This window comes from Dasypus novemcinctus, chromosome 11 (assembly GCF_030445035.2).
Source record: "Dasypus novemcinctus isolate mDasNov1 chromosome 11, mDasNov1.1.hap2, whole genome shotgun sequence".
NCBI classification, from domain to species: Eukaryota; Metazoa; Chordata; class Mammalia; order Cingulata; family Dasypodidae; genus Dasypus; species Dasypus novemcinctus.
Window position 1 is genome coordinate 113,424,535 of NC_080683.1, and position 26,918 is coordinate 113,451,452.

The 26,918-nt window shown below is 38.0% G+C and overlaps 2 protein-coding genes across 3 annotated transcripts in view; one reads left to right on the plus strand and one right to left on the minus strand.

Annotated features, from left to right (window-relative positions):
- Positions 1 to 21,899, plus strand: part of TBPL1 (TATA-box binding protein like 1) — a 35,740-nt gene extending 13,841 nt beyond the window's left edge. For both annotated transcript variants that reach the window (XM_004483630.5, XM_004483628.5), the window contains exons 2-7: positions 13,571 to 13,749; positions 15,855 to 15,937; positions 16,085 to 16,148; positions 17,593 to 17,696; positions 17,797 to 17,891; positions 19,623 to 21,899. In XM_004483630.5, coding sequence (XP_004483687.1) covers positions 13,615 to 13,749; positions 15,855 to 15,937; positions 16,085 to 16,148; positions 17,593 to 17,696; positions 17,797 to 17,891; positions 19,623 to 19,702 — 561 coding nt within the window. In that variant the 5' untranslated portion in view covers positions 13,571 to 13,614 and the 3' untranslated portion in view covers positions 19,703 to 21,899. The remainder of the gene's footprint in view (positions 1 to 13,570; positions 13,750 to 15,854; positions 15,938 to 16,084; positions 16,149 to 17,592; positions 17,697 to 17,796; positions 17,892 to 19,622) is intronic.
- Positions 21,900 to 22,229: 330 nt separating this feature from the next.
- Positions 22,230 to 26,918, minus strand: part of SLC2A12 (solute carrier family 2 member 12) — a 50,446-nt gene continuing 45,757 nt past the window's right edge. Inside the window, exon 5 of the mRNA XM_058307511.2 lies at positions 22,230 to 24,134. Coding sequence (XP_058163494.1) covers positions 23,981 to 24,134 — 154 coding nt within the window. The 3' untranslated portion in view covers positions 22,230 to 23,980. The remainder of the gene's footprint in view (positions 24,135 to 26,918) is intronic.

Genomic DNA, 26,918 nt, shown 5'->3' on the forward strand with positions numbered 1-26,918 from the left:
AACATGAGAAACTCTTGTTGCAATAGAATATCCAAACCTGGGGCATTCCTAATTATCCTGTTTTTGTAGCTACCTAGCTAAGTAAGCCTGAGTATTGTTTTGTAATATGTAGTAGACTTGATTTTTTTCTTTCTCCCTGCTTCTTCCTATGCCCCTCATGCTCCTGGCCCCAACCCTCCAAAAAAAAACCATGATGTACAACAACAAAGAAAACTTTGTTTTGGGGCGAAGTGTAGTTTGTTTTCTTAGGTCTTTTTTTTTTTAACTCACTATCAAAATTAGTCTTTTAACGCTAATTTCATTATTTCATTTACCAAATCCATTAGCATTGTTTTCTTTATGTTTACCCCTTGCTTTTAGACTTGAAGGCACACAATCTGGTTTTGTGTTCCAAAGCTTTATGAAAATCCTTTCCATTTTTGAACATTTCTATCTATGGAAGAAGAAAATAGGAGAAAATAGTAGCAATGAGAATAGCTAAACTTGAATGCGTACCATGTGGCAAGTAGCCTGCCAAGGGCTTTACATGAATTTTCACTTAATATTCACAGCACTGTGTGATGGCTACTGTTATCTGCCTTGTTTCACAGAGGCACAGAGGTGTTAAATAACTTACCCAAGGCCACCACGTAGCTGGATAGTGGCAGAGTCTGGATTTAACTCAAGCAATCTGCTCCAGAGTCTGAGCTCCTAAACTTTAGTTTAAAAAGTACACATGTGGGTATAATCATTTTTAATAATCTCAGGCTAACAGATAAGCTCCAAAGACATTTAACTGAATGTTTACAGTGCTTTGGGAACTCTGCCAAGGGAGGGGTAAAAAATATGTAATATTTGATCATGCTTTGAGGAACTTATCTCTACCAAGTCTACCAACTGGACATATATGTAACTAGGAAATATCACTAGCACAGCCAGGGAAAGTGCTCTGATAGACTTATGCCAAGTAGCTTGGTAATGGGTCTGAGAATAGGAACACCCTGGCTCAGTGTTGGGGATCAGATTTCTTAGTTCGTTATATTTCTTATTTCATCCACGCTTGTCTTTGTTATCTTCTCTATTAGGGTTTCCAAGTTTTCATCTCCAAGATAGACCTAACCCTGTCCTGGACTTTACACTTCATCTCCTCTTGGAAGGGCTCACAGGTCAGCTTTAGTTCAACTTGCCCATCTTCCACTTCCCTCTTCCTCTCCCCCTCTGCCTTGTCGTCCAGTGTTTGCCGACTCAGTAAAGAGCATTTCAGGCCACAGAACGTGGGCCATTATCCACCTCCTTCTCCTCATCCCCATATTCAGGTACCGTGTCTGTTCTCTCTGTCTCCTAACAACGCCCAACTCCTGTCTCCTTTTCCCTGTCCATGCACCACCACCCTAGTCCATGCCACCGTCATCTCCACCGGCTGCTGCACGGGCCGTGACCACTGCCCCATTCTCATCTACCAGTCTGTTCTCCCACTGCAGAAGGGCTGGTGATAGATTTTCTTTTTTTTAAGATTTATTTTATTCATTTATTTCTAACCCCCCTCCCACCTTGTTGTTTGCACCTGCTGTGTCTGTTCATCTTCCTTGTTTCTTTTAGGAGGCACTGAGAACTGAACCCAGGACCTCCAATGTGAGAGGGAAGCACCTAATCACTTGAACCATCTCCATTCCCTGCTTTGTGGTTGTCTCTCATGTTTTTCTTCTTGTCTTTTGTTGCATCTTGTGTCTCGTTGTTGCATCAGCTTGTTGCACCTGCCCAACGCATCAGCTTGTTGTCTTGCTCATCTTCTTTAGGAGACACTGGGAACCTCCGCTCCCTGCTTTGTTGTGTCTCATAATGTTTTTTCTTGTGTCTTTTGTTGCATCAGCTTGCTATGCCTGCCCGTCGTATCAGCTTGCTGTCTTCTTTAGGAGGCACTGGGACCTCCCATGTTGTAGGCGGGAGCTCAGGTGCTTGAGCCACATCTGTTTCCCCTGGAGATAGATTTTTAAAATCTAACCAAATCAAATGCTTAGGTTTCTAGGACATCATTATAGAATTGTGCCAAAAGTGATGCTGAGCTGTAGAACAAGTAGGAGTAAGTCACATGGGGAAGTGGGGACAGCGTACTTCCAGCATTAAGAATAGCATCAACACGCAAAAGGTGAAGTCTTTCTATATAAGAGCTTTTACAAATCAGTAAGATGTCTCAGAAGGAAAACAGACAAAGGATATGAGACAGGTAACATAAGAAATACAAATGGTTCATCCTCATTAGTATTCAAGGAAAATCAATTCAATATTACTGTTTTTTATATCTTGGGTTGGCAAAGATTTTTATAAAATCCTTTGTTGACTAGAAAAAACAGCATATGCATATGATTCCTGAAATATTTGCAGATAAATATAAAGGTTTTGCAACCTAAAAACATGTGCCTATATGAGCATAGGGAAAAAAAAAACCTAGCCAAATGTCAACCAAAATCCTAGCAGAGATTATCATTGTGGTAGGATTATGGATGACTTTTTTCTGTAAGTATTTTATATGTAACCAGAAAAAGACTTGTTATTTAAAAACAGCAACAACAACAAAAAACAAACACATTTATTTGCGATAAGAAATCTATCCTAAAAGAATTTTTTGTTTTTTAAGGAGGTACTAGGGATTGAACCTGGTACCTCGTGCATGCAAAGCACATCCTCAGCCTCTGAGCTAAGCCTGCTCCACATCCAAAATGAATTTGCTTTTACATAATAAGATGATACGCCAGATTTCCCTCTTTGAGTTTGACTCCCCCAATTTGAAGTGGTATTCATATAAAAACACTTTTTTCCCCCTTGTTATCCACAATAGTACTTCAGTTCAAATGAATACTAATGTTACCATTGACTGACATTGCTTTAGTGTGGAACATATTAGGTGTGAGGTATTCATTAATCTCCAGTTGATATCACTGGCATTTTAGAAATGAGGGTAGGAGCAGTTTGGATCTACCCTGTTGTCGTAGCCTCAGTTACAATCCAGGTCTACTGTCTTACCACCCAAGTTTCTTACTTTTAAGTACTATGTAGGTAGACTACTATTTAAACAGTAAGGCATGGGCCTAATGAAAACCATGGAGTTAATAAGTACAATTATATGAATGTTCTTTCATCACCTGTAACCAATGTACCACGTTCATGCAAGGTGTTAATAATAAAAAAGTGCAGAATTTTTTTTGTAAAGATACAATTTCTCTAATAAAATATTTGGTATATTATATACGTAAATGGACTGGGTATTAGATTATTCTTACATGGGAAAATATTCACTTTTTTTCAAACAAAACTTTTTCACATTAGTGTAACTCACAGAACTTATCTTTCCTTAAACATTCATTCAGAAAGTCAGCATCATTTAAATCTTACTCTTCTACATTTGTGGCATAATTACAAATATTTTTACTGACTAGAAGCATAAAATACACTTCTCTTTACTAGGTTTTCTTTTTTTTAGTTGCTGGCAACTTTAGAGTTGTTGCTGTTACTTAATTTCTGTAAAAACCAGTATTTTTGTAACTCTTTATATAGATAAAAAGTGATAGCAGTTCATTTTAATGCAGTTTATCCACATGAATTCTATGCATGCCAGTCTTCAGAATTGGTTTTCAGATTGCGTCTCACAGATAGCAGATGAGCTATATGTAGTGAAGATACTATACCTTACTGTTTAATTTCATGTAATGGTGGTTTTGTACATCAAATACTTTCGCTTTTAGCTAAGCATTTGTTAAATGTTTCTCTATTGGTGTATACTATATAACCCTTTCCTTTGGGAAATACAAGGTTTATTTATTTGTGTGTGTGTGGCTATTAATAAAATTTTCTTCATGTGGCTAAAATACAAAATGCCAACCACAAAGACTGGCTCCTAAATATAATTACAGAAATGGCCTTGTGATGGAGATTAACTGCCCCTCTCCCCTGCAGCCAAATAAGTTTGAATCCTCTGCTGTTTTATCATCTGCCTGTGCTGTTGCCCCTTGAACACAAATGCTTATTGAAGAGAAAAAGGGAACTTCAGAATTGGGATGCTAATTTAAACTAACATGATACTTGTAGAATTAAGATAGAAATTCCATATATAATTCCTAAATTTGCCTATAGTATGTCTTCATGTCAGATGTTAAAATCCTCAGATTTCTACTCTCATATCCCACCTAATAGAAGACTTGTTTTATAATATCCTTAATCGTTTGTTAGTTATCTACTCTTTTTTTTTTCTTTCACTTCTCTCTCTTGAGCCCACTGCTTTGCAGTGAAGTGTCTGTCTTTTGTGTGATTTGTAACTTTATGAAATCTGCTTCCCTGTGCCCTTAATTAGTCTATCAATTTCCTTTTGATTCCTATTCTTGAGAACAATTACTAACTTTCCTTTCTTGTGCTAAATGTCCTGTGACTTTTCTCACAGCTCTTTTTCTCCCTCTTGCCATCCTACTTTCCTGTAGGTCATCTATGTATCGGTATTTGTATGATAAAGTCAGCGTTTTCTAGATGTTTCCAGAGAGGCAATGACTTCCTTTGGTCTGGACACACCTATTTAACCTAGATTTGTGGGATTTTTTTGTTTTGTTTTGCTTTTGGGTAATATTGTTAAAACCCCATGTTGTCTCTGTGTGACCATTTGTCTTTTTCTTAAACAGCTTAAAAAAATTATTATGCATATTTTCAGACAGAAAAGTAGGGAGAATAGTGTAACAAACACCCAGAAACCTATCACCTAGATGCAGTTATTACAAGATGAAGCAATAATATGACATTTTTTGGTCTTAAAATGATAATTAAACCTTACTATGCAAACCTATTCCATACCTCAGAATAGATTATGCAAATTTCTTTGGTTCCTGTGGAGAAATTTCAGATATCAAAGATATCAAAGGATTCATCATGAAACTTTATCCAAATCTATTTGTTATTAAGTTCAGATAATGAAAGAAATAGTTGTATTTTAAAGTAAATTGTACGGAAGTGGATGTGGCTCAATCAGTTGGGTGCCCACTTATCACATGGAAGGTCCTGGGTTCAGGTACTGGTCACCTTCTACAAGAAGATGAGCAGGCGCTGCCCCTGCCACAATGAGCAGACAGCACAAGCGAGCAGACACCACAAGCGAGCAGACACCGCAGGCTGCTGGGTACTTGCCTCTCATGTGGGAGGTCCTGGGTTCGGTTCCCAATGCCTCCTGGAGAAGGTGAGCAAATAAGGAGCAGACAGAGGAGAGAACCGTTTGGGGGAGGGGGGAGAGTTAAATAAAGAAAAATAAATCTTAAAAAAAATAAACTGTGGACATGGCATCCCTCTGAATATTTTGGTATGCATTTCCAAAAAATAAGTATTTTTGTCTAAATAAGCACTCTATTACATCACATAACAAAATTAACGGTAGTTGCTTAATATTATCTATTACACAGTTGCATATGCAAATTTCCCTCGACTATCTCTTAGAGCTTGTTTATTCAAACCAGGACCCAATCAAGGATACTATTACACAGATGTTTTGTGCATTTTAATAAGAATGTGTCTTCACATTTATCACGGTCACGGTTAAATTTAATTTTATCGATATTGCCTCATGGCTCTTGCCCAGATAGTAAATATTTTAGGCTTGCAGGTCATATGGTCTTTTTTTACTTTGACTCATCTGTGCTGCCTAATCCTTATGTAAAGGCATGACATGGCTGTGTTCCATTAACACTTTTGTTTTTGTTTTTACAGAACAGGGAGCTGTCCCACTGGATGTATTTTGCTGACCCCTGCCTAACCTATTATGATCTTGGCTTTTTCCATCTATTACTGTGACCTTTCTCGAGTTTTGCATCAATCGTTAAATAATTCAGTATTCAGCTACCGGTGATTAAGCATTGATAGTTGCCATTTAGCTAACACATGCCATATGCTGGGTGTTTGACATAGATAATGATACTTAATCCTTACAGAACCTGGAAGGTACAGGTGATATTATCACTAGTTTACCAAGGAGAAAGTTAAGACTTAGAGAGAGGTTAAGAAACTTACCAGTGTCACATAACTAAATGTAAACTCTAGGTCAGAGTTTCTAATCAAACAGATGGGAAAGGACACTCTTTCTAAAAAGCGAAATGTTTGCTCTGCTCCATGTTGGTCACAGGTGCGTGTTGAGAGACTATCAAATAACATGTTGGAATCAGGACACAAAATGTCTATTTCTTGATCTGCTATTTTAGGAGCTTTGTAAAGAACATGAAGTCTGTTTGGCTGGCATGTCTGTCTTTTAGAAGAGAGGGATCTCTAGGAGAACATGTGGGTCCATGTTGTGTTTGCAAATTAGTCTGTCTCCAGTCTTCCCGTGCCTTTGCCCTTTGTCATATTATGGCTGGTAATTTCGTGGTTAGACCTTCAAGGCCTTTCCCCCAGTATCCTCAGTTCCAACTTGAATATATTTAAAGTAGCTAGATTCTTCTTTTCTGTCGTCTCACCTTAAATGACTTTTATTTAGGTTTTAGAGTTATTTTTTGCTCTGTTTTTATGGCAGTGTGTAGTGTAGCCTTTCAGATTAAATAGCTTTCTGGTGTAGAAAATTAAAAATGTTGTAATCTTTGGTGCAGTTTGTCTTAAAAGTCAGGAGGTGGCAGTGTTTTCCTACTCCTGATTTAAGGCTGCTGTTTCGTGGTTGCTGAAGTAATGTTCCTGAACACTGTTAAGTCAGGGGACCCAAAATAAAGATGATGTGTTCTTGTCCATAAAGCCATTGCTCAACTCTTAGGATGCATTTTAATAGAAATCTAGAAATACGACATTTCCTGTAGAGTAGGACAGCTGCAGTTTTGAACTTTGCTTTTTTTCAGGAAGAAATGTGTTACAACCCAAGCTCATGCTAGGCACTTATTTGAAAAACAGGGTAAAACACCTGATTAGGTTTTGTCCTAATGTTAGACCTTGGGCACTGGGTATATTATCGATATTTTAATTTAAGCAGAGGGAACCACCAGTGTGGCTCAAGTGATTGAATGCCTGCTTTCTACATGGGATGTCCTGGGTTCAGTTCCCAGGGCCTCCTAAAAACAAAAAAGCAAACAAATGAAATAACCAACCCTGGGGAGCCAATGTGGCTCAGTGGTTGAGCACGGGGTTCCAACATACAAGGTCCAGGTTTCAATCCCCCGTCCTGGTACCTCACAAAAACACAAAAATTTGAACAAAAATGGAAATAACTTTATCTTAGAGGAAACCTGATATGCATTTCCTAAAAAAAATTCCAGACTCTTCAAAAGATAGTAAAAAGAAAGAAAAAATAAAAATCAACTACCTGAATAAAATAATTGCTAACATTATTGGTGGCAGGGTGAAGGCATGCTGTATAGGTGGGCTGTATTTTATTTAACCATCTTCTTGTAGATGGACACCTAGACTGTCTGCTACTGACAGAATTGTAATGTACAATCTTGTTTCTCTTTTGTTCACTTGTTATTTCTCAATATACATTCTTGCCTGTTGACTGCTAGTCTATAAACATGCACATTTTAAATTTGAATACACACTGCCAGTTTATCCTGTAGAAAGATTTTGTACCAAATTTACAAGAAAATGCTGATAGGGAAACGGTCTTTGGCCCAGTGGTTAGGGCGTCCCTCTACCACATGGGAGGTCCGCGGTTCAAGCCCCGGGCCTCCTTGACCCGTGTGGAGCTGGCCCATGCGCAGTGCTGATGCGCGCAAGGAGTGCCGTGCCACGCAGGGGTGTCCCCCGCGTGGGGGAGCCCCACGCGCAAGGAGTGCGCCCCGTAAGGAGAGCCGCCCAGCGCGAAGGAGGGAGCAGCCTGCCGAGGAATGGCGCCGCCCACACTTCCCCTGCCGCTGATGACAACAGAAGCGGACAAAGAAACAAGACGCAGCAAAAAGACACAGAAAACAGATAACCAGGGGAGGGGAGGGGAAGGGAATTAAATAAATAAAAATAAATCTTTGAAAAAAAAAAAAGAAAATGCTGATATACTTAGGTCTTTACCAGCACTGTTTATTTCCCTGTAAGTGGTATCTCATTCTTTTAAGTTATCATTTCCTCAGTTACTAATGATGAATAGATATTCATAAATAATTAAAATAACTCAAAACCATATATTTTGAATGGTAAGAGCTTCTAAATAATAAACTCTAAATTAATTAGTCTAAGAAAAAATAATGGAAATGTTATATATCCAACCTACGTTTTACCTAAAACACTGATATATAATTGTCTTAAATGTTCATACAAGAAAAGAAGAAATGTTTACATCTGACATGTTTAAGTATCTGAATTAACAATTCCCAATGTAAGACATTAGAAAAAGAACCAAAAAATAAATCTGTACAAGGAAGGAAATATTGAACTTAAAGCAAGAAATTAGTAAAAGAGAATCAACTGCCAATAGTTTGTTCTTTGAAGAAGCTTAACAAAACAGAAAAATGTATTTTGACAAAGGTTGACAAATTAAGAAAGCAAAGTTAAGTGATACTAGAATGAAAAAGTGATGAGTATACCTAGTTACAACAGAAATTTTAAGATAAGAAAACGATGAAGAATCATATGCCAGTATATTAAAACATTTAAATAAAATGGAAAATTTCCTAGAAAAATTTAATTGACCAAAACTGACTTAAGAAATAGAAGGCATCAATTGTCTTATAATTCTCAAAGCAATTGAATTAGTCTTAAAATCTACCACACAAATAAACAGTTAAGAAACAGATCCAGGTAATTTTCAGATAAGGTCTTCTGAATTCTCTTCCAGAGAATGAAAAAAGAAAAAAAGAAACCTCCTTAACTAGTCTAGTAAGTCTAGTATATCTAATCATGATACCCAAACCAGATACAGACAATGCAAGAAAGAAAAATTAAAGGCTAACTGTGCTTATGGACATAGATGCATGAATCCTAAATCATGCATTATCAGAACAAATCTATCAGTGTATCTTTTTAAATTGTAACTTAATTGGGTTTAAGGATATAATATTTATAAAATAAATTTGAAAATGCATGAGGGGAATAGAACGCCAAAATCAGGATAGAGGTTTGCTCTGGTGGGGAGAGATATCATTTGGGAGGAAGGGAATGGAGAGGCGGCAATTATACTGTAATGTTATTTTTTAAGCTGGGTGGTGGGTACGTAGTAGTTCATTGTATTCTTTTTGACCTTTTGTGTATCTTAAGTATTTCATACTGCAGTGCTAACAGCAAGTTTAACAGCTTTGTGAGTTTAAATATCACTTTCAAATACTGTATTTTTTTGTGGAAGTGCTTAAACACATTCCCTTTGGAGCTGTACAAACCAGTAAAACAAACATTTATCTTAAGCATAAACCAACATGAGATATAATAAAATATTCTACATAGGCATTTTCATGGATATTATGTTAAGGGGCTTGTAGAAAAGAAAAAGACTGTTAGCTTTCTTACAGTCATATGAAAATGGGTGCTTTGTAAGGAAGTTTCAGGCTCGCTAACATTTTTTTCTTTACGTATTATTAAAAGAAGCAGTTTGGAATTCTAGGTAAATGCAACATTTAATACAGATGAGGTACTGAGCCATGGGAATACATAGACCTTTAAGCAGTCTTTGACCTCAAGAAGCTGAGAATTTAGTAGGGAAATAGATAATCCAGGTATTTAACTATGCGCACAATGATAGTTGTAAACAATTTGGAATATTTCTTCCTTAGTAGAAATTAGTTCCACATTTTATAGCAGGTTTTTTTTTTTTTAACTTATGTGTATATATTTTCAGGACATACACCTTTTGAACTAATTCTAATCAATTTATCTTTTTTTTTTTAAGATTTTTAAAAAATTTATTTCTCTCCCCTTCCCGCCCCCGCATCTGCTGGTTGTCTGCTTTCTGTCCATTCGCTGTGTGTTCTTCTGTGTCTGCTTGCATTCTTGTCAGTGGCACCAGGAATCTGTGTCTCTCTTTGTTGTGTCATCTTGCTGCCCCAGCTCTCCGTGTGTGCGGCGCCACTCCTAGGTAGGCTGCTCTTTTTTTGCACAGTGCAGCTCTCCTTGCAGGGGCACGCTCCTTGCGCGTGGGGCTCCCCTATGCAGGGGACACCCCTGCATGGCATGGCACTCTTGTGCACATCAGCACTGCACATGGGCCAGCTCACCACATGGGTCAGGAGGCCCTGGGTTTGAACCCTGGGCCTCCCATATGGTAGGTGGATGCTCTGTCAGTTGAACCAAATCCGCTTCCCTAATCAATTCATCTTATCCCTAAGAGTGAAGTTCACTCAGGCAGTCATTTTTTACTCATTGACCAATTATTTAGCCACACTTAAAAGTAAAAGGACCATGATAATCCTTCAAATGCTGTGTAGAAATAAGATTTGTCTAAGGTATTACACTGGATTGTCATTCTTAGTTATCCTATTTAAAAGGGATATAGTATGTTTTAAGAAGTGAATCTTTGTTAATACCCAACACTACTATCTTGTTTTATAAGATAGATAAACTGATTTGCAATTTTTTTTTCATACTGCTTCAAAATTGTGAGGTCATTCATGTAGGATGCCCCTTCCCACCCCCACCCCCTCTCTTTTTTAAAAGAACTAACTTTTTTATATTGTCTACTTAATTGAAAAAAAGCAGTGGCATTTTCTGAGGCTGCTTGCCAGCTTACTGATTTCAAATATGAACAAACTTATGGTGAACTTTTCCCATGATCTTATTTTTAGAATTTAAGTTGCTGAGGCAAAGAACCAGTCATCAGTCTTGAATTAACATCCAGGCTTCTCTGAATTCACAAATATTTGCCTTACCCCTTCTTTCTTGACTTGTTTTACTCTATTTATTACTTTTGTATACTCCCATCAGGAAATGCAATAGTGTAGGAAGACAAAGTAGTAAATCTAAGTTGTCATTTTAGCCTGCATGGTGTAAAAATTGTATTGTGAAACAGTAAATTTGGCATAGTTTTTCCATACTCTGGTTTCTCCTTAAGTAACTGGTTTTTTGAAGTGTACTTTCAAGGGGTGTGTATCAGTTAGGATTAGGTTTTGACTGCATATAACAAAAATCCAACATAAGGGGAGCTTAAAAACAAGATAGAATGTAATTTTTCTCTCACAGTCATGAAGTCTGAAGTTAAGAAAGTACACAGATGATAAGCAGATTCATGGTACCAGGGTCCCAGACATATATTTTGCTCTTCCATCATCCTTATCGCATAGCCTCATGATCTAAAATGGCTACTTGAACCCCAGCTGTCACATCTAAACTCCAGGCAACAAGAACAAAGAACAGAAAGGCTTACTGGATTGGTTTGGTCTCTTTAAGCAGACTTTCCAGAAGACACATAGTCATTTCATTTTCCATTTCATCAACTGGAACATACCGCATCTATTGCCACAGAGGCCCAAAAGCATAGTATATTTTTCCTGCCACTTTGTGCCCATCTGGGTTCTGTTGATTATGAAGGAAGAATGAAAGGGATGTTGGGGTAAGCAACAAGAAGCCTCATGGTTGTTTTACAGTTTTTATAGGAAAATAGTGAAAAACCTGATAGTGTCCAGATGGCTTAATATCAATAATATGACAAATGATGCTAAAAAATATCTCCTCTGCCTGTGGATTCCAACTTATTTCACCGATAATCACTGACATTTATTGTGTTATTTCCCAGACATATGTGCTTAGTACTTCTCACACATTATTTTATGTAACCCTGCAGCACCACTCTGGGATAGGTACTGTCTGTTCCCTTGTTACTTATGAGAAGCACAGATAGATCCCATAATTTGCCCAAGTTCTTATGGCCAGTAGGTGGCATGAGACCTTGAGCCTTCCACATCACGTCAGTGCTGATAACCATCTCTGCTCCCTAGTCTAGCTACCTACGTATACCTGTCCAGCAGGCCCGCTGCCACACTGCCCTACCTCTTGTACAAAGCATGGTTTGAGGTTGCTCAGACATAAACACAGTAAAACAAAAATGAATATGAGAATATGGGAATATGAGAATGAGAAAATATACTGAGATTGGGGTACAGTTGATCCACAGAATTGTGGTTCTGGAGAGGTCGTAGAAGGCTTGGTCTGACTTGTCTTTACCTTCTCAGAGACTAAACACCGGAAAAATAAGAGTGAATTTCTTTATTTGGACCCTTGACATTTTTATTGTTTTAGTCATATAATAATTTTAATCCTTGTTAAGAATACTAGTTTTTCAAATATGTGGCTGCAAGATACCTTAAAGATGATTATAATATCATTACTATTTTCTGAATTTCTTTTTGTGGGATAGGTAAGCTGAATTATTATTTTTTAAGATGTGGAAACCCAAGCTGTGATGATTAATTTCATATGCCAACTTGGCTGGTTGGGGTGTCCAGTTGTTTGGTCAGGCATGCCCTGTCTTGATAGCTACTGTGAAGATATTTCATGGTTTTAAATCATTAGTCAGTCGATTGCCTCTGTGGCTGATTACATCTACAGTCAGCTAAGGAGATTGCCTTCAGCAATAAGTAACATCTCGTCCAATCAGTTGAAGGCCTGAAAGGGGAAAACTGATGATTTTAGCAGTCAGAAGGAAGAATTGCTGCCTCTACTTCAGCTAGCCAGCTTCTCCTGGGAAATTCATGAAAGCCTTCATTGGTGTTCCCAAACTTTTGCATCTTGCGCTTGCTACTTGCCTACCTCCTTAGTGGCTTGAACCAATTCTATAATAAATCTCATAATATTTACCTAGGTAAATAGATAGAATAAATAGATAGATAGGCAGGCAGACATGGAGAGATAGATATATCTTCTGTTGGCTCTGTTTCTCTGGAGAACCCTGACTAATACACAGAGAATTTTTTAGCAGCATATGGGTCATATACTTGGTAAACACTAGGGTTTGATTTTTTTTTATTTACAGAAATGTTCTTATCATAGGAATTTTGCAAAATATATATTTTGTGAGATCTGGTCTCCCCCAACTCCTACACTGGTTTGAGAGCTCCTTGAGGACAAAGACTTTGCCTTGTTCATTTTTTTTCCCTCCAGTAACCTTACCTTAGAGTATAGAAGGTGAATAGAGTATTGAAGTAAAAAAAAAAATGAATGACTAGTAAATTTTAAAAGTCTATTAATAAATGTTTTGATTGATATTTCTCCTTCTATGAACTTAAGACAATCAGTCTGTCTGAAGTAGAGAGAAAGAACTCATCCTTTTGGTAGTACCAGCAATGTGAAGTGGGCTTGAACGCCACTCATAGCTGGTACTTGGATCACAAGGGTAATTTGGCCCAAGGTCCAGACCATGAGCCTGGATGCATCTGGGGACTTGCAGAGCTGCGCTGCACCAGGATCGTAGTGGTGTTGAAGGCAAATGGCCCAAGATGAGTTGGAAAGTGCTAGGCATATTGAAAGACCCATACTTAGGTCTAGATTTTGAAGGGTGCCCTATGGCGTGTTACCCTGGAAAAATAAGCATGGTAAGAGAAGCAGCATAATTTGATTTGAGTGACTATTGAAAAATAAATAATAAAGATTCATTTCTTGCATTTTAAGTCTCAAGATTATTTGTGAAAAATTAACAGAACATTGGGGTTTAATTGCTTTGTTTGGTTCTGTTTTTTAGGATGTGATCTTCATGGTGGGACGCTAAGTTTTTAAACTACCCCAATGGATGCAGACAGTGATGTTGCATTGGACATTCTGATTACAAATGTAGTCTGTGTTTTTAGAACAAGATGCCATTTGAACTTAAGGAAGATTGCTTTGGAGGGAGCAAATGTAATTTATAAGCGTGATGTTGGAGTAAGTATCTGAATTTTGCTATGAGCACAACAGAGCCTGATTTTCTGGTATGATGAATGACACTACAATGTACTTACTACTGCAGATAGTTTTATGAGGACCTGAGCACCAACTAGTATAGTGGTACTGCATGCAGTGCCGAGCCTGCGGGAGTCGCCCTCCTCCCAGGGATGTGACAGCCTCAGGGTGCCCTCTCTCTGAGTCTTAGCACCAAATTCATGGGTTACGTGGACATTTTGTTGTTCTCCCAATGTCTTTTAACTGAAGAAAGGAACATTTTCTACTTTGATGTATCCTTACTCAAATAGAATTATATTTGAATGATGCCCCATTATATACTGTAATTTTTGTAGTGTGTTCTCATATTTCTCTTTAGTTAGCAAAAATAGTTGGTTCTCTCTAGTAACAAACTGCTGAAAATAATTTAGCTCCTATCTGGACTTTTTAAATTTTAGGTTTTTTTTAAAAAAAAACTGTAATATTTAAAATAAGAATTGATGATGAGCTTAGTGTCTTGAAATTAGTATTATAAATGACAATGGGCATTTACTTGACTTTTATAAACCAGAGAATAGTGACATCGAATAACATACAGTTTATACATTTATTAAAATTAAATAAGAATGAATATTTAATTTTAATAAATGTATAAGCTGTATATTATTGTGAAAGTTATTACCACTATGCCTAAGTAAATTATTAGTTCTTAATACTAGAAACTAAATAAAGATGAATTAAATCCCTCTTGTGAAAGTTATTACCACTATGCCTAAGTAAATTATCATTAGCTCTTAATACTTAGAAACTAAGTAAAGATGAATTAAATTCAATTAAAAATTTCAGTGACATATACTTAAAGATTTTCAAGTTCACCAATAATACCATCATCATTTAAGAAATGAGTAAATAAGTCTGGCTAAATCATGTTGAGCAGAAGCACCTAACACTGGTTTGGTACTTTCGCCGCCTAGATGGGAGACTAGTTGTTTTTCCTAGGGAGGTTAACTGAAAAATCTAAGTTGTAGACAAGCTGGTAGTGAAAGACAGTTAAATGTAGAATAAATTAATTCCAGTGTTTCTCAGTAATTTGTGTCTGAAATTTTAAACAGTATTTCAGTTTAAACTCCAATATGATCTTTGGTACTTTTTGAGCCTCCCCACATTTTATAGCTTTCTAGTGTCTAGAGGGAAGTCAAAATATAACATATAACACTAGTTTTAAGGAGAAATATAACACTAGTTTTAAGGAGAAATGTGATTCATTTATCTGTCACATTACTTAAGTAAACATTTTATCTCTCTCTTATACATAACGGACATATGATAAATTTTTCCATAAATGAAAAGTCTCAATGAAATTTAAATTGACACATTATCTGAGAACTTGATCCTTATTTATACTCACTTTGTAAGGGATTTCATTCAAACTGATCACTTTAAATGCCTTTCCTGCCTAAGGACTCTGAATGATATCTCCAGCTCCAGCATTTCTTGTGTGCTGGAGATTTGCAAGTCACATCTGAGTATATAATAGGCTTCTCAGCTGTAAGATGCAGGGTGAAGTAGTGATGGTGACTGTGACGTAGGGTAAAGCAGGGGAAGGAGCTAGAGAGTTGAGGAATGGGCGTTTGGGATGGAATGGTCAGGGAAGGCCTGTCTCTGCAGGTAGCATTTGCTGAGAGACCTGAATGAAATGAGAATATTAAGAAAGGACTATTCCAGGTGAGGTGACAGCTACTGCAGAGCTCCTGATCCGAGAACAAGTTGCTCAGGCATTTTGTTGGAGAATCGTTGTGAATTTCAGTTATATGACAGCAGTGGAATGAGAGGGGAAGTGTTACTTGTCGTGTGTTGATTTCAAATCTATTTTGAGAGATTTGCCATAGACCTTGTATTATTAATTAATTAAACATAATTTTGTATTAAAATGTTCTTGATCCTCAATATTGTGTATGATAGGTGATTTGGAGAACTGTTATTTCAATCTCGAATAAGCTTGGAATAATGAGTAGTATTTTGACATTAAAATGGCCACATAGAGCAGAACTTTATAGGAAATTAACACTTTTTATGTCATCTGATTTTTTTTTTTTTTTTTTTGGCAGAAAGTATTAATGAAGCTTAGAAAACCTAGAATTACAGCCACAATTTGGTCCTCAGGAAAAATTATTTGCACTGGAGCAACAAGGTAAATATCATTTAGGTTTTAAGTATCACTTCATAAAAAGGACTTTTTCCTAGACTTAGAAACAAAATCATATATAGAGTTAGTCATGTTCCTCTGTAAAAATTTGTTTTCTGTATAACTAATAAACTCCTTTTCTTAAAACCACAGTGAAGAAGAAGCTAAATTTGGTGCCAGACGTTTAGCCCGCAGTCTGCAGAAACTAGGTTTTCAGGTAACGTTTCCAAAAATTATACAACTTGCAAGGCTTTATCTCTGTAAAATTTAAGTTTGCAATCCAATTTACTAAAGAAAGTTCTGTAGAAGCTCTCTTTTTCCACACTGTCCTTCAGTGGAAGTTAGTCTCCAGATTTGCCCATGTATTTGTAAAGAATCCCGGCCTTTCTCAAGTCCTTTTCCCAACGAGAGACCACTCCTTACAAGTTAACTGCCTTTCCAACTCTGTGAGTTATTCTCACTTCTCCCAAGAAGCCCTGGGTTTTATCATCTCAAGCAGTAAGTCAGGAGGAAGAGTGGCGAACTGGGGCTCCCCGTAGAGGGGCGCACGTGGTTGGCAGCCCCCGTGCTTGGAAAATGACCTTCACTGACATGATGGCCTTACTGAGTGTGATTTTGTAGAGGCATGAATTGGAGTGAAATTACGTAGTATAGCTCGCTAAGTCACTTGTAAATGCTGAGTAAATAAAAGATCAAGGTAAGATACGGTCCCCGAAGAGATGGGCTGTTTTGGATCTGGCGAAGTTGATAGAAATAGTGATTGGTCGCTGAGAGTTTCTTCTCTGAAGTAGATGGTGGTAGGGAGGCCCTGAATTTCCGGGGGGCGGGGGGGACTGGTGCTGGAGGAGAACAGCCTCACCACTTGAGCATGGTGCCCCTTTGCCCACTTTGATGACCCCCTACAACTGCCTGGTGCAAGTTCTGAGTTGGAGGATAGTTTGCTCATGCGGAACTGGGGCTTTACGAGTAGTGCTTGAAAAGACAGTGAAATGAGTTGCTTTAAGACATTGGTAGTAGCTGAAGGTGTTAATATTTGAGAGGACCTTATTTTCAACCTTGGGGCTTCTTTTTTTAGCATAGCATTAGAAATATTAAGAGATCCCAATTAATTAAAAACACAGTTCTGTCACTCTGTCCTACACACTGTCCCCCCCCAAAGAAAACAAACATCTGACTAAGCTCTCAGAAATGGCATTTTACCCTTTTGCATATGAGAATGTCTGACCTTTGGAGCTCAGTGTATATTCTATTTATTGACTTTTTTTAAGTGACAACTTTTCCATTTTTTGACTCTTGAGACGGATAACTGCTTTATTTTTTCTCTTTCTCTTTTATATATAACCCAGTTCTAAATATCCCATCTAAAGTATTAAAGAATTAAACTAAACAAGATTTAAAAGACTCCAATTGTCCTATTTTAATCTTGCAAATATACCAGATTTTACTTTTTTTAAATTGAAGCTTTTGGTCTTTTTTTCTTTAATTCCATTATAGCATTAAGGAGTCACTGATAACTTAGGATACTAAATTTATGTGTAAGACGTTTTTATTTTCTCTTGTCTGCTTTTTTTTTTTTAAGAATTGAAAATTATTAAGGGTTGTCCTGATGAGCAGCCTTTCTGTTTCAAAATAATTCATTGAGTTTTACTTTTCTCCTAAAGGTAATATTTACAGATTTTAAAGTTGTTAACGTTTTGGCAGTGTGTAACATGCCATTTGAAATCCGTTTGCCAGAATTCACAAAGAACAATAGACCTCATGCCAGGTAGGTCTTTGAAAAAATCAAAATAACTTACTTATATTTGAAGACCTTGTTAGGCTGTAAATGTTTATATTAATTGTGGCTTTTTTTTTTTTTTGTATAGTTATGAACCTGAACTTCATCCTGCAGTGTGCTATAGAATAAAATCTCTAAGAGCTACATTACAGATTTTTTCAACAGGAAGTATCACAGTAACAGGTATTGTATGATATGGAAACCAAACTTGTCACTTACGGTTTGAATGAGATAAGAGATGTCCATACCGAAACAGAAACTATTTGTAAAACTTACCTATACTATTTGGGCTTGTCGTCTTTTCTCTCATCGATGTCTTGTGAGATTCATCCTTGTTGTCTTATTATGTGTAGATCATTCATTCTCATTGCTCTGTGGTGTCCCATGTATGAATTTATGAGTGTCCCGAGGCATTTGGGTAGTTTCCAGGTTGAAACTATTAAGAATATTCTAGTACTTATCTCCATAGTATGATTTTTATTTATATCTTACATTTTAAATACCCAATAGAAACCCACTTGATGAATTTCATATCTTTTGGAAGGGATGGTTTCAGAACACTAGGCATAAATGTTAAAGGGTTGTATTAGCATGAAGGCTGATTTGTTAGGGGCACTGGGGCAGTAAATTGTACAGAGGCATTGCTGGGGAGTCAGGCCCAACCACAGGCAAAATTGAGGTAAGGGAAATTTCTTTAATGTCTTTGAATTTTGCTGCTTCTCCCTTCAAGCCCTACATGGAAATAAAAGTTATTAACACCTTTAAATTCTTAAGAGATAAACTTTAGTTTTAACTTATCCCATGAGTTTTTACATTTCCCTTGGGGACTTTTAAAGCTTTTTGCCAAAATCCCATTGAATCTTTAAAATAGAGTGACGGGGGCAAGTGTGTTTTCTCCTCTTTTTCAACTGTCCACCTCTATACTTCAGAGCCCAGATTTCTGGGAAGTCCCAAAGTCTGTCGCTAGGTGCCTTCTCAGTAGAGAATAAAACTTGAAGCATGTGCCAAATCTACTTTTATTGAGTTAGTAAATAGCTAAAGCACTAACAAACTGAAGACAATTCACCTGGTTAATGAGTAAGAGCTTATGAAATGTCAAGACTCAGTGAACACAGACCGAGTGGTTTCCATGGGCAGAGCCCTCTGCTGGGTGGGGCGAGAGAAGGCGGGTCAGGAAGGAGCACCCCAAGACAGGCCAAAGTCAAGACCCTTGAAGAGCTCTCAGTGGGTCAGATAGCAGTGTTCAGGACCTTCGAATGTCCGTATTCTTTTGTGAAAGTATTTTTCAGTGGCCTTTTTATCTTGTTTAGCTGTTTAAAGGAAAGGTTACTTGTTTAAACGTTGTGCCTAGCGTTACGTGGACTCATTGGTGTGGAGCCCCCCCTTAGCTCCCTGTACTGTTTTCTTCCCTATCCTGGGATGGCTGTGAGGGCGAAGTGGCCAGATAAGTCCTAAGCAAGTGGGTGCCAGCAGTGGTAAATCTGTGAGGAGGTTCATCTTTGTGGTTTCAGGCAGCCCTGTGGTTTCCCTGCACTTCGTGATCTAACCAAGTGCCAGCTGACAGTGACCGCAGTGCCCAGTCCCCCCTGCCGTTCCATGCTCTACAGGCATGTGGTAGCGCTCTTTATTCTCACCCATGATAGATTGTGTGTAGTGTTTTTTTTAGTATATTTTGTTCTCAGGCTGGTGTGACCTAAAGGAAAACAGAGCACGTCATTTTTGTGGTTCCTAATTATCCAGAAATATTTATTGTTCCTTTGTTTCTTGTTATGACCCAGGGTGTGATTATGCAAGTGCAGATCTTTAAAAGATTAACCTGATCTTCTCACCTGCCACATTTTTAACTGTGGGAAACTGCTCCTTGTGCCTGCTGTCCTCTTTTCCTTACCCCTCCTGCCCTTGTTTTTGTTGCAGGGCCCAACGTAAAGGCTGTTGCTACTGCTGTGGAACAGATTTACCCGTTTGTGTTTGAAAGCAGGAAAGAAATTTTATAATTGATCACTTCATTGGTTAGAATCTCTGTCTGAGCACCTTTTAAAACCTGCTGCACATTGGACTCAAATCAGAAGGAAACTGGACCAACAGTAGTGGAGGAAGCGGACTCTCTTTCTCAGTCCCGGCTGCAGTATAAGCTCCAGTCCCTTTGGGTTTTATTTCAAACTTTGCTGTAATATAAAAAGGAAGTTTACAAGACATGGCATTGCTGCTTTTACAAAGGACATTCTATTTATTTCCGCAGTAATTCTCATGTCCTCTAAGTAGAGCTGTCACCGTGTGCACTACCTTAAATTGTTTTGTTGTTGTCATTAATTTTTTTTTCCTGTTTGAGCTAATGTGTTTTATTTGTGAATAGTCTTTTACATTTTTGTATGCTGAATATGGGCACCAAAGAACCTGTAAAAGTTATCTTTTTCAATTGAATGTGCACAAATAAAAGTTTGGAAAAGATCTCTCTTCATATCCATTCAATAACTTTTCTTCCCCATTTTCTATTTTAACAAAAATTGTACTCATAATTCTTTTTTTTTAAACTATGCAAGCTTATCCTTTTGCTAAAGTGCGTTGGCTTCTCTTTGAAGTGTATTTTGTATATGACACATGTGTATAGTATCTCTTTAATGCTCTGTTACCAAATATCAAATAGGAATTTTTCTCTTGCAGATTAGAAGTGAAAACATGTATATAAACTTTAGGGAACCAGAGTAGAACTTTATAGATAAAGCATAATGTTTTATGTTGCTAATTTAATATGATAGAAAATGTTAAAATAACTTTTGAAAGTTAAGAAAATTGTAATTTTAAAAAGAGAAACCTCTTTACCCACAAGATGATGTGAGAAAGAAGCTCTGATGGGTTGTACCTCATGTACCTTTGTAAGTCTAGAAGGACAGCTGTAGTTGTAGGGAAATGAGGGAGGTTCTTGGCTCATTGATCTTAGGTTGGTGCTCAAGGCTGTATTAAGAGTCTTGCCAGAAGTTGATAACGTTGTGCTGTTTTAACAAGAAGTGCCCACAAGCTGCCTCTGTGCCATAGTATAATTATACTATAGTTCAACTTGAACTTGAAAGCCATTTTGCAAGCTATGTCTTTCCCCTTGCTGTATCTTATTTAATGGAGCTAAAGAGTGGCTGTTAAGTAGAGTACAAAATATGGGATTGCTACTCTTGAAGTTATAATAAATATGCCTTTGTGAAACAGTGTCTTCTGGCTCTCCTAGGAGCACTGGAATGGCCCTATACACACAAGCTGCCACGGGGCTGTGTTACTTGCATTTCAGAGTTTAGGATAACCAACAGTGGTTTTACCTGGAAATAAAGCTGAGCGGAGAGTCAAATTAGCTTCTCAGTAGAAACTTAATAGAGGCAATATTCAACAGTCTTCCACTAAAACCTGAATTACCAAAATGTTTTGAAACCTTTGTGAGAAGTGCAACATTTTAATCTCCCTATTTAGTAGTTTCCTTACCAGATTATAAAATTTTGAAAAATGAGCTTAAGCAGTATACTGAACAATGCATATCTTTTGTTTCTTTTCTTTTTTGAAATCTTTTTTTCCAAAGTTTCCCCCCACTCTGCCTCTCACTCCTTCAAAGTGTGTTGGGGTGCGGTGGGGAACAAAGACTGATTTTTGTATTTTCATTCTCGTAAAAGACTTAATTGTGATGTTCAGACTTTCATTGTTTTTTTTACAGTTGTATTTATTTGCTTCCTTTTAAAATACAGTAGGAGCGCTAACCTCAAAAAAAAAATACAGAGAAAAGAATTTGATGAAAAAGTTGCAGGTTCTGGGCTAAGTTTAAAAAAATTGAGATCGTCCACTTAGTTTAAATTAATAGTAATAAGTGGCCTCTGGTTTTACAGTGTTCATAATAAATGAAATATAGGAAAGGGAAAGCGAAACCTGATTATATACCCGAGGTGCAGTTCAGGTATCTTAACATTTTCAGTGTTCAAATGACTTGAAAAATGGGGTAATCAGCATGTCATCAAAATGCTTTGTTTGCAAAGAGGAGGAAGGACAGTCTGACAGGTCTGGCTTCAGGGCCACCGAGTGTCATCTGGCAAAGTGTACATGGATTACTCACTGGGCTGAAATAGGTGGGAAGAAATGAGCGAGTGTGCTGTCTTCTGGCTTTCCACAAGTGCTGTACATTTTTTTTAAATAAATAAAATGTGAATGTATAAATACACACTATAAGTATTCCCCCTTTTTATTTTTGAAGATCAAAAAGGTCTGATTTAGGGGGGTATTGGGTAAAAATTAGTTGGAAGACAGAATTGTTTAGGTTCAGACTCAGAATAATAAGAGAACAATATAAGCAAATGTTTGATGTCTAAGTTGATATTACTAGTAGTAAAACCTGCTAGGTTTATGAACAATTTCCTTCCCATTTATGATGAATGGCTAAACCAAGGAATAGTTAAAATATATATAGTGTTTGAACTTCAAAGGAAACATCTAACATTTTTGTTAAAATCTTAAAAACTGTGATACTTGGCAAAGAAAACAAGATCATATTGATTCCATTTCTTGATTTTTGTTTTAATCACTGCATATAATTCCATTGAAGATTCATGATAAATGTCTTAATTTGATTCTCTGCAGGACACAATCTCTTCTCCTTCCAAAACAAACATACAAAAAATGCATGCTCTAACCTGCCTATGAAATGTACCATGATAGAATTAAGATCTCAAATGTCTTTTCCTTATAACTTTCCTTGCCAACTTTCACTAAGATAGTACCTTTCCAAAGCAAGACTTTTATTCTCCTAATTCTTGAGTAATACAGTTTTACGATTGCTTACATAGATTTATAGCCTTTCCACTTTGTTATAAGGGAATGTGGTAAATTAGGTACCCTTAAATCAACCGGGAGGGTGTGTGAGTGGCCAATTAGGAGCATTTCAAAGTGAATTAAGGTCTTCCTCTTTTTCTGTAAGGTTTTTGGTTCTTAAGAATCTCTTTTTTTCAGGTTAATCATATATATTTTTAAATTCTTTTTCAAGCTAGGTAATTAATGCTTTTTGAGTGACTTCCATTGCTTATAAAATTAGTAATTTAAAATGAGTTACTACTGAAGTGGTTTGAGACTCTTTATTGTGGATTTTCTGTTGTCATATCCTATTTCTTTTGGTAAAATGCCTCACTAAGTCTTAAAGTTCAGCTGGAGAAACATGGAAGAGAGCTATTCGTTGGTGTGTGGATCCTGGTGTTCTCTGTGCTTCATCACAGAAAAGTGGAGTGAGGGAATCTTCCTGCTGCTTGAAGGAAGGTCACTTCCTATACACGCAGTCATCCGAGGGTCTGCGGCAACTGCAGCCATGGGCCGCGCCCTGAGGTAGCCGTTTTCCTGAGGAGCGCTAATCGTTGCAGGAAACTATGGATTGCTACTGAGTGTTCATGGGAACCTGACAAGGAGAGACTTTTATAAGCTGGATGGAATAATTCAAACCTAATTGCTTAGAGATTTGGATAAATGGCCGCATGGCCCAACTCCTTTTCTGTGTTTCACTAACAGCTACTTCTAAAGAAATATGGTCCCGTGATTTTGAAATTGTCCTCACTATTTCACATAAAAGAAAAAAGGAAATGGAAAAATGCTTATTTTTCTCAACTACTGCAGAATTGTTTCTTTTACTATTTTTATAATACATGAAATTCATAAAAGTGGGATATTTAGCACTAAGTTGTAGTTCATAATTCCTAAAATAAGCTGTATAGTCTTTGTACTTGTTGAACTGTAAGAATCACCACTAAAATCTCAGCCAGGACCCTATCCTGATCTAGATCATATGTGCAATTAAGTTGTCCACAGTGTTTCCTGGTTCTGTTTTTATAAAAGACCCAGTGCAAGTAGTGTCTTAGTAGACCCAAATTGTAAGCCCAAGACCAGGCCATTAAGCATCTGAAAAATAAAGCTATGACTGGCCTCTACGTACATATTTTAAGGCAGAGGTTGAGCTCAGCACTGGGACACAGTCTTTCAAAGGTGCTCTGTGAAAAAGGTGGAAAGCATTGCACCAGTCAGCATGTTTTTACTGTGGCCTGCTCAGAATAAGAAAGATATCGCTTGGGACCTTGTACCTCATCTACCTTTTGAGGTTCTTTAGATGGGGAATTAAAGTTTGTCTTTATAAATTCAGAATGTCCCCTTTAAAACTAGTTCCATGATACTAAAGAGAAATCCCGGGAGTAGCAAAAATGTATTGGCATAAAGACACCCTACTAAATGTGCTCATGCCATATGGACATTCGGAAGGTGTGAGGTCATTAGGTCTCCAGAGACAGCTGCTTTCGTTGTCCCCTCCCACACAGCATTTTGCACTCCAAGAGCTGCTCTTGGGGTTTTCTTTTTTGAAGCCTCGTTGGCACTAATTCCTCTTGGTGATGATTCATAAAACAAATGTTGTTTTTCACATAGTTCCTGAAAGAGAAAGAGGCACTAATGAAAATGTCATTCTTAGTTTACAGTGCTTTTTAAAAATGTGCAGGCTATTATTTTTTTTAAATCACTCTGGAGTTTTTACTGTTTTCGCAATCGAAAAAACAAAAAAAAAACCCAGAATTTTATTGCAAAGTGTTGATTTACCATGAAATTCCGAATAACACAACTTGGATCAATCTCCTGCAAGGAGTAATGGAGGGGGTAATCTTCTCAACTCCGCCATGGTGGTCCGGTGTGCAGGAAGGGATCCTAAGGTTAGTACTGCTTATAGAGAGCTAATGATGGTATCCTGCCTCCTGTTTCCTTTATCTTCTCATTTCTCAAAATCTACCAATATGCCTACATTTGTATCTACAGATTCTGCCTTCTGCATTATCTCCTCACTCCTGCATTAACAAAGCCTTCTCATCAGGATTATTCCCATCAGCATAAAAATATGCTCATTTTTTTTTACCTTGATTAAAGAGAGAGGGCCACCCTTGAGCATGCCCTCCCCTCCAAATATATCTTTTTTGTAATTTAACCAAGTAAGCATGTGGCCACAATGGGCTGTACACTGTTTCGGTGGAGAGTGAGGCTCACATGTTGGTGGGGAGACCACCTCTCAAGCATGTAATTCCAAGTAGTAAAAGTGATAGTGAAAAAAACAGGGAAAGGGAAAGGGAAATCATTGAAGGGTGAGGCAATATTGTTTGGGTGACATCTCTAAAGAGGTGGCATTTGATGAACTGGAGTGAAGTTGGGGGGAGCCATTTGAAGAACATGAAGCCTGCTCACAGAAAGGTCAGCACAGCTGGAACAAGGGCCCCGGGAAGGAGATGCGGTCACAGAGGTGGGGGAGAGCCATAGTGACAAGTGCGCTGTTTAAAAAGTATAGGGAGCCATTCAAGGGTTTTAAGCTGAGGAATGACATTTTTAAAAGATCAATGTTAACTGCTGGGTAGAAGACAGACTTTAGGTGGCAGGAGCTCATTTTAGCCCGGGTGATTCGGATTTCGAAGAAAAGGGTCAGATTCATGAATATAGTTTAATAGCTAATGGGACTTGTAGTTAGTCTAGATGTGAGGTAAAGGAGACAGCGAGAAGTCAAAGAAGAGTCCAAAGTTTGGGGCACAAGGAGCCCCCAGGGGGAAGGCTTGTGGAGAGCAATGAGTATGTGGGTGTTTAGGTGAATAAGCTTGCGAATGAAGAGGGCTGTTGTAGGTCACAGGTGTAGGTTAGAGATGCCAAGTAGACATTCCAAGAGAAGATCTTAAGAATTTGGGAATTTGAAGGTCAGGGAAAAAGTCAAAGCTCAGAGATAGAAGTTTGGGAGTTATCAACTTATGGTTGGCTGCTAAAGTCATGGGACTGGATAAGATCATCTAAGAAGTGAGTGTAAATGGTGAAGAGGTCCAAGCACTAGGCCCTGGGGCACAGGTGTGGAAGAGTAACTAACGAGGTAGGGGAAAACCAACAGCAATGTTCCAGAAGACTAGTGAAAAAGTGTTTAGAAACATGAAGCATGATGAACTAAGTACTGTTCGAAAGTCAAGTAATGTGAGGATTATGAACTGAGCCTAAGATTGGATAACTTGGAAGTTATGAACAGCCTTGGAAGTAAGAAAGTGGGAATGAAAGCCTGATTGGAGTATGATCAAGAGAGGATGGAAGGTGTAGACATGGAGAGAACAAACATAGAATCTCTGGAACTGTTCAAAGTGGGAGCAGGGAAATGGATTAGTTCCTGGAGGGACTTTGAAGTTTACAATGCAGGCTTTTTGTGTATGTGTGTGTTTTATGATTTCCTAGAAGGGGGAAATTAGCAAAGCAATCTGTGCACAAATGGAAGAATTGGCCTTAGCAACAAGGTTAGAGTGTGCGTATATAGATGTGGGTGGGTTGGTGGATCCCGTAGTGGGAGGATGAGATGGTCTTTTCTCAGTGAACTAAAAGGCAAGATCCTTGGCAGAATGTGAGGGAGTGGAAGGGAGTGCCGGAGATTTAAGGAGGGACTATAAAATATGACGTAATGTCTTGGCGAGTAGGAAAGTCAACTCACCGGGGAAATGTGGTAGATTGCCGGCATTCCTGAAGGACCAGTTGAGATTTGCCTTTAACAAAAGACCTGTCAGCCTCGTTGTATGTTTAGCATTTCAGATGCAGAGATAGAATAAGAGTTGCTTTAAGCAGAGTTAAGATTTGCTCACATGATGGAGGGAGTGAGGGGAAGGTAAAAGTAGAAGGAGATATGCAAAAGAGTCATGGTGCAATGGCCCATGGAATGGAGGCAAGGAAGGCAGTGAGGACATGGATGGTGTGTATTTAGGGGATTCCAGGTCCTACTGTGCTGAAGATTTCTTGACAGGTAATGGGAAGGTGCGCTGAGAAGAAAGGGGTGGGTGCAGAGTGAGTGGGCTGCCTGCAGTGGAGCAGTTATTAGTCATGACAAAGTCTAGGGAGTGACCCTTGCAGGTTTGGTCCTGGACCTACTCTCTTCTCTAGCTGACCTCTGACAGCGTGATCTCATCTGCTTCCATGACCTAAATACCACTGACCTGCTGCTGGCCTTACTCTCCAACCCTGAGTGCCTCCGAAATTGCCTACCAACTGCCTACTGATTATCGTTTATATAGTGTCTAATGGACACCTCAAAATCAATATGTCCCAAACAGCCCTGAAACCTAGTCCTTTTGCAGGCCTCCCTATCTCAACCAGTAGTACCACCATCCATCCAGTTCCTCAAGCAAAAAAATGAGGTATCAACCTGGATACTTCATTGCC